The 12,544-nt window shown below is 50.2% G+C and overlaps 6 protein-coding genes across 6 annotated transcripts, besides 1 other annotated feature; 3 read left to right on the forward strand and 3 right to left on the reverse strand.

Moving 5' to 3' along the window:
- Positions 1-110: 110 nt before the first annotated feature.
- Positions 111-1,130, reverse strand: UA08_05822 (hypothetical protein; the record flags this gene model as incomplete). Its single annotated transcript, XM_020268134.1, has 3 exons — positions 111-657; positions 729-1,009; positions 1,071-1,130. The coding sequence occupies 3 exons, from the start codon at positions 1,128-1,130 to the stop codon at positions 111-113; spliced, it is 888 nt and encodes a 295-aa protein (XP_020118937.1).
- Positions 1,131-1,521: 391 nt separating this feature from the next.
- On the forward strand, positions 1,522-3,878 carry UA08_05823 (hypothetical protein; the record flags this gene model as incomplete). The annotated part of the gene is made up of 4 exons (XM_020268135.1): positions 1,522-1,908; positions 2,265-2,415; positions 2,483-3,612; positions 3,678-3,878. The coding sequence occupies 4 exons, from the start codon at positions 1,522-1,524 to the stop codon at positions 3,876-3,878; spliced, it is 1,869 nt and encodes a 622-aa protein (XP_020119360.1).
- Positions 2,059-2,151: a repeat region (Identified by RepeatMasker using a combination of RepBase library and repeat library created with RepeatScout).
- A 476-nt stretch (positions 3,879-4,354) lies between the features above and the next one.
- UA08_05824 (hypothetical protein) lies at positions 4,355-5,422 on the reverse strand (the record flags this gene model as incomplete). Its single annotated transcript, XM_020268136.1, has 7 exons — positions 4,355-4,464; positions 4,533-4,841; positions 4,908-4,922; positions 4,998-5,011; positions 5,077-5,111; positions 5,175-5,194; positions 5,386-5,422. 7 exons carry the CDS (start codon positions 5,420-5,422, stop codon positions 4,355-4,357), a joined length of 540 nt encoding a protein of 179 aa, XP_020119358.1.
- Positions 5,423-6,708: 1,286 nt separating this feature from the next.
- On the reverse strand, positions 6,709-8,470 carry UA08_05825 (hypothetical protein; the record flags this gene model as incomplete). Its single annotated transcript, XM_020268137.1, has 2 exons — positions 6,709-8,248; positions 8,313-8,470. The coding sequence occupies 2 exons, from the start codon at positions 8,468-8,470 to the stop codon at positions 6,709-6,711; spliced, it is 1,698 nt and encodes a 565-aa protein (XP_020118941.1).
- A 283-nt stretch (positions 8,471-8,753) lies between these two features.
- UA08_05826 (hypothetical protein) lies at positions 8,754-10,841 on the forward strand (the record flags this gene model as incomplete). Its single annotated transcript, XM_020268138.1, has 1 exon — positions 8,754-10,841. The coding sequence occupies one exon, from the start codon at positions 8,754-8,756 to the stop codon at positions 10,839-10,841; it is 2,088 nt and encodes a 695-aa protein (XP_020119053.1).
- A 280-nt stretch (positions 10,842-11,121) lies between these two features.
- On the forward strand, positions 11,122-12,537 carry UA08_05827 (hypothetical protein; the record flags this gene model as incomplete). Its single annotated transcript, XM_020268140.1, has 4 exons — positions 11,122-11,278; positions 11,339-11,374; positions 11,452-12,334; positions 12,414-12,537. The coding sequence occupies 4 exons, from the start codon at positions 11,122-11,124 to the stop codon at positions 12,535-12,537; spliced, it is 1,200 nt and encodes a 399-aa protein (XP_020119291.1).
- Between the last annotated feature and the right edge of the window lie 7 nt (positions 12,538-12,544).

Consider the following 12,544-nt stretch of genomic DNA (forward strand, 5'->3'; position numbering starts at 1 on the left):
GACTTGAAGTTTATGGAAGAATTCTATAAATCAAGGGCGAGGACGTTCAATGTCGATGGGAAACTCATTTAAATAATTCCATCTGATATCCAGCTGGATATGTAAGATAACTACGAGCGATCGTCTGGCGAGAACTTGTCCTTCCAGAAGTTCCTGAAATGTTTCTGAAGACCAAGCTGAGTAATTTGATCCACTTCAGGCGGCGTCAGATTGAACCTAACGGTGCGTAAGTATTCGGTGAGGCGAGATTCCTTGCTACTCGTCGTAATAACCACCAGGCCGCGGTCGATCGCCCAGCGAATCGCAACATCGCCCTCGCTGACAGCATACTTTTTGGCCAAAGCCGAGAGCACCGTATCCACCGGTCCACCTGACGCGCGAATGACCGGAGTAAGAGGTCCGTAGGAAGCTGCCAGGATGCCTCGCTCTTTCTGAAATTCGAGCAGGTCGACATGCTGAAGGTAGGCATGGAATTCGATTTGGTTGATTACCGGGGTGATCTTGGCTGTTTTCAATGTGGCCTCGAGGTTCGGTTTGATGTAGTTGGAGACGCCAATTGCCCTCGCCTTTCCGGATTCCTTCACTTTCTCCATGTCTGCCCATTTTTCTTGCAGCTTCTCATCGGACTCTGCGAAGAAAGGGGCATGGATCAAGTATCTATTGAGAAGATCGTCAGAATGCGGCCGTCCTATTTTGTATAAAGAGAGAGAGAGAGAGAGAGAACATACAGATCCACGTAATCGAGTTGTAATTTCTCCAAACTAGAGTCAATAGCCTTTGGTATATCAGCTATATTCGGGTACACCTTGGTCGTTACGAAGAGCTTCTCTCTTGGAACACCACTCTCTTTAATGGCAAGGCCCAGCTCAGCCTCTGTTTTGTATATTTCGGCTCCATCAAGGTGATAGTAGCCTAGCTTGATAGCGGCCTTGATCGATTCGATGAGTTCGCGATTGACGCCGGTCTCGCCAGGCTTTTTAAACCAGGCTGTGCCAGTCCCGTAGCCGAGCTGGGCGGATTTTAGCGCGAGAAAGGGAAAAGAGAAAAGAGAGGGACGAGCCAACACTTACCACTGGTATCGAGACGTCTCCGTTCAGTTTCACACTTGGGATGTTAGCTATGCTGGCCATGGTGTTTGAGGTTAATCTTTCTCAGAATGAGATGCCTAGGAAATTTAGCAGTAGCTATTGCTAGACGATCTCGTCAGACCGATGATGAGTGATGCCGCTCTCGTGCCCGCGCTCAACCATGCGGGCTCGTGGAGACATAATATAGTGATAAAGTACTGCGCCCGCATCTCGGACGAGAGCCGGGTTTATTTCCGGGAACGAAAGCGAGCTGCCAACCAGAGAGATCGCACCGCCGACCCTCATCCAAGAGACTGACGATAGATTAGTGATCAATGGCGTTGGACGAGTACATTAATAATGGCTGAGAGTCTAAGAGCGCTAGACGGAAGGAGAAGGTGGTGGTGCCGACACGGAAAGTTGATGTGATTGGCCTGGCCGGGCTGATGTCATCATGTGTGAGGCTCCATCACTAATCCGTACTTGCGATGTAGTAGAGCGTCAACAAACATCTTCTTTTCCTGCATTCGCATTTCTATACCTTGTTTCTGGTTCTGATTACATCTGCTCCCATTACATGGCCCTCACCCCGCTGCGAATGATCCAGAAGAATCGCATCCATCAAATGGCCTCACATCTTGCTGCCAGTGCCGGGTACGGCACACTGGCCACCATACCTAAGTCTAGCACCTTCACGTCCAAACTGGCGCCCGACCCTGCATTTGAAACGCCCCTGGCCTCTCATAGTGCGCCACGGGAGACCCTCGGCCCGCGGCTCGTGAAAGGCGCGATGTATACGTATGTTCGGCCCGAAACTGCTGAAGAACCGGAGCTTCTAGGCGTGAGCCCGAGGGCAATGCAGGACATAGGACTGCAGTCGGGAGAAGAGAAGACAGACGACTTTCGTAGCCTCGTAGCTGGGAACAAGATATTCTGGAACGAAGAGGAAGGAGGGGTGTATCCTTGGGCTCAATGCTATGGAGGTGATTACCGATGCGCGCTCTCTCATGGAAATATCAAAAGACTAATGTGTTCCGGGAAGGATGGCAATTGTTAGTTTGAACCTGCTGCTGATGAAAGGATTCATCTGACTGACTCTGTCCTAGTGGTTCTTGGGCAGGTCAGCTTGGAGATGGCGTATGTTTGGCGTCCTTCCTTTCTTCCTTTCCTTGCTAATACTTCGTGTTTTTGAAATAGCGCGCCATCAGTCTCGGCGAGTTGACAAATCCTAGCACAAACGTGCGCTATGAACTGCAACTCAAGGGGGCAGGACGCACACCTTACTCTCGCTTCGCGGATGGCAAGGCGGTTCTGCGTTCGAGTATCCGAGAATACGTAGTATCCGAAGGTGCCACTTCTAGATAAACCATACCTATATACACTGTTTCATGGTTTCTGATTGTTCTGATTTACAGCTCTGCATGCTCTCGGTATCCCGACCACGAGAGCACTATCCCTTACACTTCTACCACATTCTAAAGTGCTGCGCGAGCGCATCGAACCTGGCGCTATAGTTGCTCGATTTGCGCAAAGCTGGCTTCGAATCGGATCCTTTGACATTCTGCACTCTCGCAACGAGCGAGACATGATCCGGAAACTGGCAACCTTCGTCGCCGAAGACGTTTTCCCGGGCTGGGAGTCTCTGCCGGGTGTAGTTGTTTTGCCAGATGACTCCAAAACAGAAGCAGCGGCAGCAGCAGCAGACGAAAATATAGATGAGCCGAAGCGAGGCATCCCCGCATCCTCTATCCAAGGCCAGCAAGGCCAAGAAGAAAACCGGTTTACCAGATTATACCGAGAAATCGTGCGCAGAAACGCAAAGACGGTAGCCGCCTGGCAAGCCTACGGGTTCATGAATGGCGTTCTCAACACCGACAACACCTCTATATTCGGGCTGTCGATGGACTACGGCCCCTTCGCCTTCATGGACAATTTCGACCCATCCTACACGCCAAATCACGACGACCACTATCTCAGATACTCCTACAAAAACCAACCATCAGTCATATGGTGGAACCTCGTCCGCCTCGGCGAGGCATTTGGCGAACTCATCGGCAGCGGCGAGACAATCGACGACGAAACCTTCATCACCAAGGGCGTAACCCAAGAATTCGGAGAACTCCTAATCGCCCGGGCCGAAAAGCTCATCACCCGGACCGGCGAGGAGTACAAAGCCGTCTTCAAAAATGAATACGTCCGCTTAATGGGTCGACGATTGGGTCTGCGCACGCGCCAGGAATCAGATTTCCAAGTCCTCTTCTCCGATTTACTGGATACAATGGAGGAGCTGGAACTAGACTTCAACCATTTCTTCCGCCGTCTTTCTGCCGTGCCCATCGCCGCATTGGAGACGGATGCACAGAGAGTCGAGGCCGCAAAACTGTTTTTCCATAACGAGGGCGTCAGTGCGGCTGGCAACACGGAGGAAAGCGCCCAGAAACGCATTGCGAAGTGGCTGGGGTCATGGAGGGAGCGGATTCGCGAGGATTGGGAGGATAAAGATGACGAGCGAAGGATCGAGTTTATGAAGTCTGTGAATCCAAAGGTAGCCACGGCCCCCCTCTTCTTTTCTCCCATCCTTTCGGATCATATAAACTGACAATTTCACAGTTCCTTCCGCGCTCCTGGATCCTAGACGAAGTCATCGACCGCGTAGAGCACAGGGGCGACCGCGAAATCCTCGGACGCATCATGACAATGGTTCAGGACCCGTTCAAGGACGAATGGGGATTGGGACGTGAGGAAGAAGAGCGGTTATGTGGTGACGTGCCGCGGTTCAAGAGGGCTATGATGTGTAGTTGTTCTTCTTAAATAAAAGACCAGCAATAAAGATAATGCAAGGTATAGAGGGAAAAAAAAGTTTTGAATAGATCATAATAATCATTGTATGTATTGCTTGCTTGTTCGTTCGTTTGTCCTTGTTCTCAACAACAATCAATTTTCCGAATCTTCCTTCTTCATTCCTTCCTTCCTTGCTCTGATAACTTATTAAGGTATCAATTGGATGTGATGTGATGCCAATGCCATGCCACACATAAAAGTTAAAAAAAAAAAGAGGCCGGGGGGATATTGCTTTTTTGAAAGAGCAAAAAAAAAAAAAAATGAAATGAAAAATAAAAAAAATAAAGAGTTAAAACCAGTAAAACCGCAAAATTTTTTTTCCATCCTCATTCAAAAGAAAAGAGAAAACTTTCATGAATATGCGCATCATGGGAGAGAGAGAGAACATTATGATATGAACGGAAAGTGAGAGAGAGGGGAAAAAAAAAGAACATAAAAAAAGAGACCTAGTTGGTGCAAGCAGACTGCACATGGCCGGGTTGCTTGCACTTGTAGCAGACGCGCTCTCCGTTGGCTTCGGTAGGGCAATCGCGAGAGACGTGGCCGACTTCTCCGCCTGTATCAACAGTTAGTACACCCGTCTATATATACGGGGACAAGGAGGGGAGAGGAAAAGAGGCTTACAGTTGTAGCACTTCTGTCCCTGTGTGCAGTCACGAGCCATGTGGCCATATCCACCGCAGGAGTAGCAGGTCTGCTGGCGACCTCCAAATCCACCGTGACCACCGCTTGCGTAGCCGCCGCCTTGGGAGCAGTTACGAGCAATGTGTCCGACCTGACCGCACTTGTAGCATTCTTGTCCAGAGCCGCCTGACGAGAATCCGCCTCCGTAGCCGTTGCCAGCAGCGGGCTGTCGGCACTCGCGCGAGATATGGCCGGTTTGGTTGCAGCGGTAGCAGGACTTCTCCTTGGGGGGTTGGGAGCATTCACGGCCTACAATACGTGTTTTAGTAATCGGGCACAATGAGGGTTGGACGATAGCTTTCGGTTGCAACTTACTGACGTGTCCCTGGCCTAGCAGAGCGTAAAAAAAAAGAACATGTTAGATTGGGATCAATGAAGAACAGAAAATCAAAGATACCAACGTACCACCGCAGTTGTAGCTGTTAAATCACACGGTTAGCGCAAGCAAATTAAAGTGACAAAAACACATGAGTGAAAAGCTCACCAGGTAGGAGTGCCTTTCTTGGGGCAGTCGCGGGCCTGTATTCCATCCAGTCAGTGGAACTGTCTGTTATTGCTTGTCACAGGATAGATCAAAAATACCTGGTGAGCAGGTTCGCCGCCTAGTTTTGACAAATGTATCAGCTTAGAACCAAATAGATTGGCGAGGATTGCTCTGAAATATGTGTGAAAGGAGCGGACAGCAGAGATGCTTTCTCGTCTTCATTTTCCATTTCATTTCATGTGATTTGATTTCCATTCCTTGATAGAATGCGTGACATTCATTGGGCTGCGCAGAAGAAAATAAACTCACAATTGAAACAGCCACGGCTTCCAGTTTGGTTCTCCATTATGTCGAGGGGTCTTGGTCGCGATCAAACGGACGGAAGTAGAGTTATGCTAGAGTTGGCAACACGAAGGTATTAGATGATCGTCTCTTTTGATGAATAAAAGAAGATGATAGAATGAAATTTTCTGCAGGGCGATTGATGGGAAGAGAGAGAGGAAAACCACCCCCCCCCCGCGGTGTTGCGCAGACTCGACCGGTGAGGACAAATAAATGCAATGACTGAAAGACACTCACAAGAAGCGCGAATATATATATTCCTGGTCTCAAGCAAAGACAGCGATGTGGGAAAATACCGGGGGATAAGCGATGGAAGTTGCAGTCACACGCGAATGAGCGAAGGCATAGAAAGAAATCAACCAAATCTCGACTCTGTGTGGAGACGGCGATTTTTTTTTTCTCCTCTTCTTTCCTTCCGTGGCCGTTGTTTTCTGCCTGAGGCAGCGGGGGCGGTGTGTCCTCTTCGCACTCTTCGCTGTCTTCGCTCTCTCTGCTCGCTCATTCCTCTGTGAATGGCTTGACTGCAGTCAGTCCTCACGCGACGAAGAAACAGAGATGCGATCGCTCATTCCGGCATCTTCTTTACTGGCCATAGTCATATCATATGCCATGTCCAACGAGCCATGCACTGCAGTCCGCTCATGTCGCATTCAACTCGAGACACGCCCGTGTGGTCGTTCGTGATCGCTGTCGGACCGGCCGTACACTTCTATGCCCCTCCATCCTGCTTATCTTCCGCGCTCTGATGATACATAGTCCGAAAGAGAGGGTATACGCGTGGTCGCTTCGCACGTAGTAGGTATAGAGGGTAGAGAAAGAGGGGAGAAAATCAGATAAAAAAAAAGAAGAGAGAAGGAAACAGAAAGCCGGACATGAAGGGTATAAGTACAGACAAGTATAAGCCAGTATCAGTAAGCACAAGAAAAAAAAAAAAGCCGACAGGGATACTGCATGGCATTTAACGTCGGTTCAACAAATTCCCCGAGGGTACTTGCTTGCAAACCACAGACTTAGTAGTTAGTTATACACCTTGTGCTACGTACGCTCACTCGCAAGGTCCTCTCCTCCGTCATTCATTTTCTTTTTCTTACTCCGTGCCTACCTTGGCTGGCTGATGCTATGTAGCCTGTGGATTGGATTCTCAGCTGCGGCGAGTAAACCTCGCGTGTTGGCACTGCGTGCATATAAAATCGCGGCACGGCTAAGCGGTTACAATAGCGATAAATGAGATGGACTGGTCGGGAAACCGACATCTATTAGATATGTACAGACACTTATAATATGTGTAGTCTACGTGAAATCATAGCACTCAAGAAACTGTGCTCGCAGCCCTCGCTCCCGTAAAACAATCACCTGCTCGTCGTCAAACCCAACCCAGCCATCAGGGCTATACGACACATCCGACTCCATCTGAAAGACATGGCGGCTCCAATCCTTTGCTCCGGACGTCGTATCAAGGGAAACCGTCGTACTTTTCTGTCTAGCAGAAATAGACGAGAAAGATCTGTCACTTTTGATGCGCACGCTCGACTCGCCCCTCAGAGCCTTGCTGCTACGAGAGCTGAGAGGAGATGACGACACTGCGCTTTCCAATTCCCAGATTCGAATCTCGTTCCCTCGCGGGCTGATGGATACCGCTTTGCCGCGGTCGCCGACTTGCACGCTTGACACGGACGACGTGTGGCCCCAGAGACGTCGACTATCCCGGATAAAAAGCTTGTCGGACGAGGAGAACACGAGATACATGGTCAGCGTGTTGTCGCTGTGGGACGTAAGCAGGAAAGGATGCGAATACGAGAGACACGTCGGAGCCTCTTTATGCTGGATGAAGTTATCATGGGAAACGGGATTTGCGTTGTTATTGTTATAATTACTAAAGTCCATTGAACGATATTGGTCAAGATGACCGCCATTCTCACCAACGGCGGCCTTGGCTGGCATAGTCACCGTAGTAGCAAGACGAGATGTGATGTGTTCCCCGTCCTTGTTGAATCGCAGCTCCTGTATCCCGATGGTCCAGCCATTGCTGATATGGAAGAAGCTGTATGCTATTGATGCTATAACCTCCGAACCCGAGCATCTCAATGACAGCGACATCGGCGCAAAAGTATTGCTGGATTCCAACGAAGCGAGTAAGCGCGGCGGTTCTTCATCGTGTTGCGATGCATGAGGCGGCATCTTGTATAGATTAAAGATTTTGTGTTGTGATATCGTGAGCAGATACGGAGGTGCCGAAGCTATAGCCGTGATAGCAGCAGTATTGTTTGTAGCAGCCATCTGTGAGAGGCACAACTCGAATTTCGCATGCGCCACATCCAGACTATACACACCGAAATGCCCATCGTCGAATCCCACAGTAACCTCGATAGACTCCGCAGCAGCCTCCTTATTCACAAAAAGAGCGGTCGGCACATCACTTATTTTCGGAAACGGTAACACCGCCAGCTGTTTCTTAGGACTTTTAGTAGCCCAAGCCCGTAACCCATGTTCTTTATCTGCAGTGACAACAACACCCGAGTATAATTTGATCAGTATCTCAGAGAGTGGCGGCCGCGATACTTCCAGCTCGTCCAGTCGACAAGTTCCCCGAGACCAGTTGTGGCGAAGTCGGTATTGCGTTTTCCAATGGATCGATCTGTGACTGTCGTCGGCCGCGAGGTGGCTGTGGCCAAGCCATTTGGATACGCGAGGAGAATAGACGGTGCCGGTTGATACTTTGAGATGCTTCGAGTGAGGGACAGAGCGTGCTCGAGGCAGCACCCAGCGCGCAAAGTATCGTCTTTTCCATAATTCCGAGTCCCCGGCAAGCGCATGGAATCGCTTGGAGAGTCTATGGATAGTCAGTATGCACAATCTGTTGGTTGGGAAAGTATGGGGGTGGGGAGTGTACGTACTGTTGGCAAATAACGAGAGTGTCAACAGGCAGAAACGATAGTATTTGAAGGAGTATTTCGTCGCTTAGATTTGATATATAGTCTTCTTTTTCCGTCTGTTGCCGTTGGCGTTTGGGAGGACGGTTCGTCGGCTCATCGCCCCGCCATCGTTTTGACATTGCGACTAAGACGTCTGCAAATGATGTAGATAGTGTGTAGAGAGAGGGAATATCAGACAGAAATAAGAAATACAAAGAATAAGCCCATAGTCATGCAGATGGATGGGATGGTTAAAGATCAGAGGCGGTGGGTGACTTTCTTGACCGAGCGGAGGTAATTATGATAAGCGATAAGATCCGATAAGATAAGCGCCATCTCTGGACGCGTCGCGTGTTGTTCTCTGTTCCTCCCACTGACGTTATACGCTCTATAGATTTATATTGAAAAGACAGGAAAATAGGGATGGAATTACTAAAGTGCCATCAGAAGTCTCTCACCGATCACATCAATGAGATTTTCAAAGAGTTAGCTGACCGGACAGAGAAATATGAGCTTGATCTCGGGTTCAACGACCTACAAATCAGGAATCTTCAATCGTCGCTTCGAAGTCAAAAAAATGCGCGAACGATTGCCGAATCGGACCTACGCCACAAGCAGGAAGACCTTGAAAGGGAGAATAAAGCCCTCAAAGAGGAGCGAGAGACTGATGCATTGCGGATACAGAGATTACAGTTTGAAATTGACCAACTCAAGAGCACCGGAGAAACTACGAGTACAACTGGAGATAAAGAGAAACCGGACGATAATAAGGACGAGGAGGCGGAGGAGCAAGAAGCTCTAGAGCAAAAGTTGCGATTGTTGGCGCAGACGTACGAGCCAGAAAAGGTGGCTCAGGATGCTCGCCAAAAAGGCTCTAGTGATGATGCTCTTATGCACACAGAAACCATTTACCGGAGGCTTTATGACGAAACCGTGACTTTAGTAAGAGCCTCGAGGTCTCTGCGAAGTCAACTCAAACATTACAAAGAAAGGGCTGCCCAATGGCAACGTTGGTCGTCTGGCCATCGCGTGTCCAAGCCAAGTCCTGGCTTGGCAAACTTGAAGAAAGTTCGACAGGATGATAATACTACGCCAAAAGTCCGTTCAGACCAAGAACTGTCATCTCATATAGACAGCCCAAGGGAGTTGAAAACTCCATTGACTTCTGCCTTGTCACCAGTTCAATTCTCAGGTGTTGCGCAAAATGCTACCAATGACAACTCTGATGATATGGATTCCACAGAACTCAACACCATGTCAACAGCTTCCACTTCTTCATTGCAGGAAGAAGGTGATTGCCTTCCAAAAGTCAACGGCGGTGACCAGTCTACTATTCGGATCAAGGATGAGCCGCTTTCACCCGGATCTCCACAACTCGGGTCACCTTCTGGTGAAGGAATGATGCAACCTTCCGGCTCTCAGGATCTTGATGAGGTTGGGGATGTAGTGACGACGCCCAGGAGTCGGAAATTTGCTGTGTTTGAGGATGAGATTTCCGGATCACGTCCGGACGAGCAGATCCACACAGGAAACAAACATCAAGGGCGCCGCGTTTTTCAACCCAAGGACACCAACCGGTGGTCAAAGCCTCGAGAGCCTTCTTCGAAACGAAGAAGGACCGGTGACAGTGGAGCGTCGGCGATTTCGAGCGTGAGCGAAGATGGAGACGTGGACTATACGCGCTTTGCAGGAAGAAAAACCCGACAGGAAATCGAGACACCTTGCAAGGGATCGACTCGGAACCCCGAGGCACATCAACGCCTTGACGATCTTTTGGCGGCCCGCCCACAGAAGCATAGTCCCGCTCTTGACCTGTCCCTTGTACGTACTCCAGGACTTTCAACGACACCATCGGCTCGAACTAGGACTAAGAGGAGCATTGAGGATTGGATGAGGCCTAAAAGCAAGCGATCCGCTATGAAAAGGACGCACCTTCACGGATCCAACACGGAGAATGAAGAAGAGTGGAATGCACTCATGAAATCAGTCCCTTACAGAGAGCGACCAGTCGACTGTCTTGATCTCAGCTGCTTCAAACCCAACCCGGCCACGAATCAGGGTCTAGACTACGCCTACAATGAGGTAGTCCGCAACCACGAGCAGCGCAAATGCCTGCCTGGGTGTATGCGCGCCGACTGTTGCGGCGAGAAATTTCGCGCCATGGTGCGCGCAGGAGGAGTCCAATATGACGAGGAACAGCACCGCGCTCTGCTTGAAGACTTTCTTGGGGATCAGAAACGTACCCTCGACACAATGTCGGACACTAGCCGGGATGCTCTTCTTGTTGAAGCCAAGGCGAGGCAGTTGGCTAACCAGTTTGGCAAGCATCGACATGCCTATGAGCGGCCTCGCTCTCCCCCCGGGTTCTGGCGCACAGAGATGCCATCGACGCAAGAGCTGGCCAAGGATCACATCGAAGCAGATCGAACGGAGCGAGAGAAGGTGGTGGACAGAGTGCGAGAAGCGCGGCGACCTGACGGGGTGTGGCGATTTGCCGATGAGGTTGATTGATAGTACACTGTATATTAGATCTAGAGCGTGGCTGTAATATAAAAGTCATCATCACAAATCTGCTGTAGTTAGCGATGCGGACGGAAAGAGTAATGATGCCTCGGCCCGCCCAGTGACGTACGCCCGGCAGACAAACATGTGCCCCCGACCTCCTGCACAGAGAAAGAGAGACTCCGTCGCGTGCTTCATTCCACCCCGGCAGTCGCAACGCGATATGTCAGTTTGTTTATGTCGTCAATGAATAGTTGCGATTACTGACTGACTCAGTACCAGGTAAACAATGGAGTCCTATCGACGCACGCTTCGCCAGCAGGTCAACACAGACATCTTGCGACCATCGAAATGGCTCTCAGCGTACGAAGACCTCGTCACGACCAACGTGAATACGGTCAACCAGATCGAGTCGGCGCTGCGGTCTCTGACATATATTATACCCGGTAGAAACAATCTGCATATCTGTGTACTCAAGTATTGTCTGACTGACTGCCTGCTTATAGGCCGCTTCCGCGAATCCGAAATACCCTCGGAATGTGGTGAGTTGAAGCAACTGGACTGCTGCCCGGTCAAGGGCAAGCTAATAAATACTAACGACGACCTTGCTGCCTTCCAGTCCACTCCGGAGTACAACTGCTATCTATATACCATGACACGCTCGTCTCGCGCGTCATCTCCCAATTACCCTCCACCATCCCTCGACCCATGCCCTCCCCGCATGCGCGATACACCAAGTATTGGACGACCAAGTCGCCGCTCTATCGCAAGCTAGCTTTAATCCTACAGATAATCCAACACACCGAACTCCTCTGGGAAATGAGCGCGCGACGGCGCGGCGAAAAGGTTCGATGGCGGGTAATCGTGATGATCGAGTTTGCCAAGGCCATATGTCGTCTGTTGCTATTGCGACTGACAAACTCGCGACCGCTTGTTAGTCCTCCACTGCCCGAGAGAGAGCAAGATCCTCGCGAAGCAGAAGCAGAAAGGGAAAGCGCAGCGGTGGGAGGCAGCTGGAATGGAATGGATACACCTCCCATTGAAGAGTTATCATCATCAACGACATCTTCGTCGTCGTCGGCGGAAATGAGCTGGACAATGCCGCGAACCGGCCTTACGCTTCCAAGCTTGCCAGACGCAAATGAGATTTCGAATTATCTGATATCCAAAGTGCTCACGGCGGACGACGTCAAAGCACCCGCAGCTCTGCTCCATCGCGTCTCGGGACGGGGCCAGTTCGCAGAGATTCTGTACATATTGCGCCCCGTGATATATGCTCTAGCAATGCAACGCTGGTCCCAGAACAAGCGAAGCTGGAGCCCCTGGTTGATCGGTTTCGGTCTGGAGTATGGGAGTCGGCAGCTGGCGAAGAGAGACCTTGCGGAGCGTGCTGCGGGAGGGCTGCGCGGACTGACGGGTTTGGAGAGAGACGAGCTGCGAAAGAGAGGTTGGGCAATGGGATGGTGGTTATTGCGGGGGGCGTTTTATGAGAATTTCACCAGGTATGTTTTATTTCTGTCTGTCTGTCTGTCTGTCTGTCAATATGCATGAATATGCATGATGCTAACAACACGTATCAAGATCGTGGATTGGAGGTTTGGCCGATAAATTCAAGGGCAAGCCTCTTCTGGATATCGCTGGAGGGTTACTGGAGGACTACGAATATCTGTGGGATAACTATTACTTTTCGACGGCCAGTCTTTGAAACTATT

Source organism: Talaromyces atroroseus (assembly GCF_001907595.1).
Source record: "Talaromyces atroroseus strain IBT 11181 chromosome Unknown scaffold_7, whole genome shotgun sequence".
NCBI classification, from domain to species: Eukaryota; Fungi; Ascomycota; class Eurotiomycetes; order Eurotiales; family Trichocomaceae; genus Talaromyces; species Talaromyces atroroseus.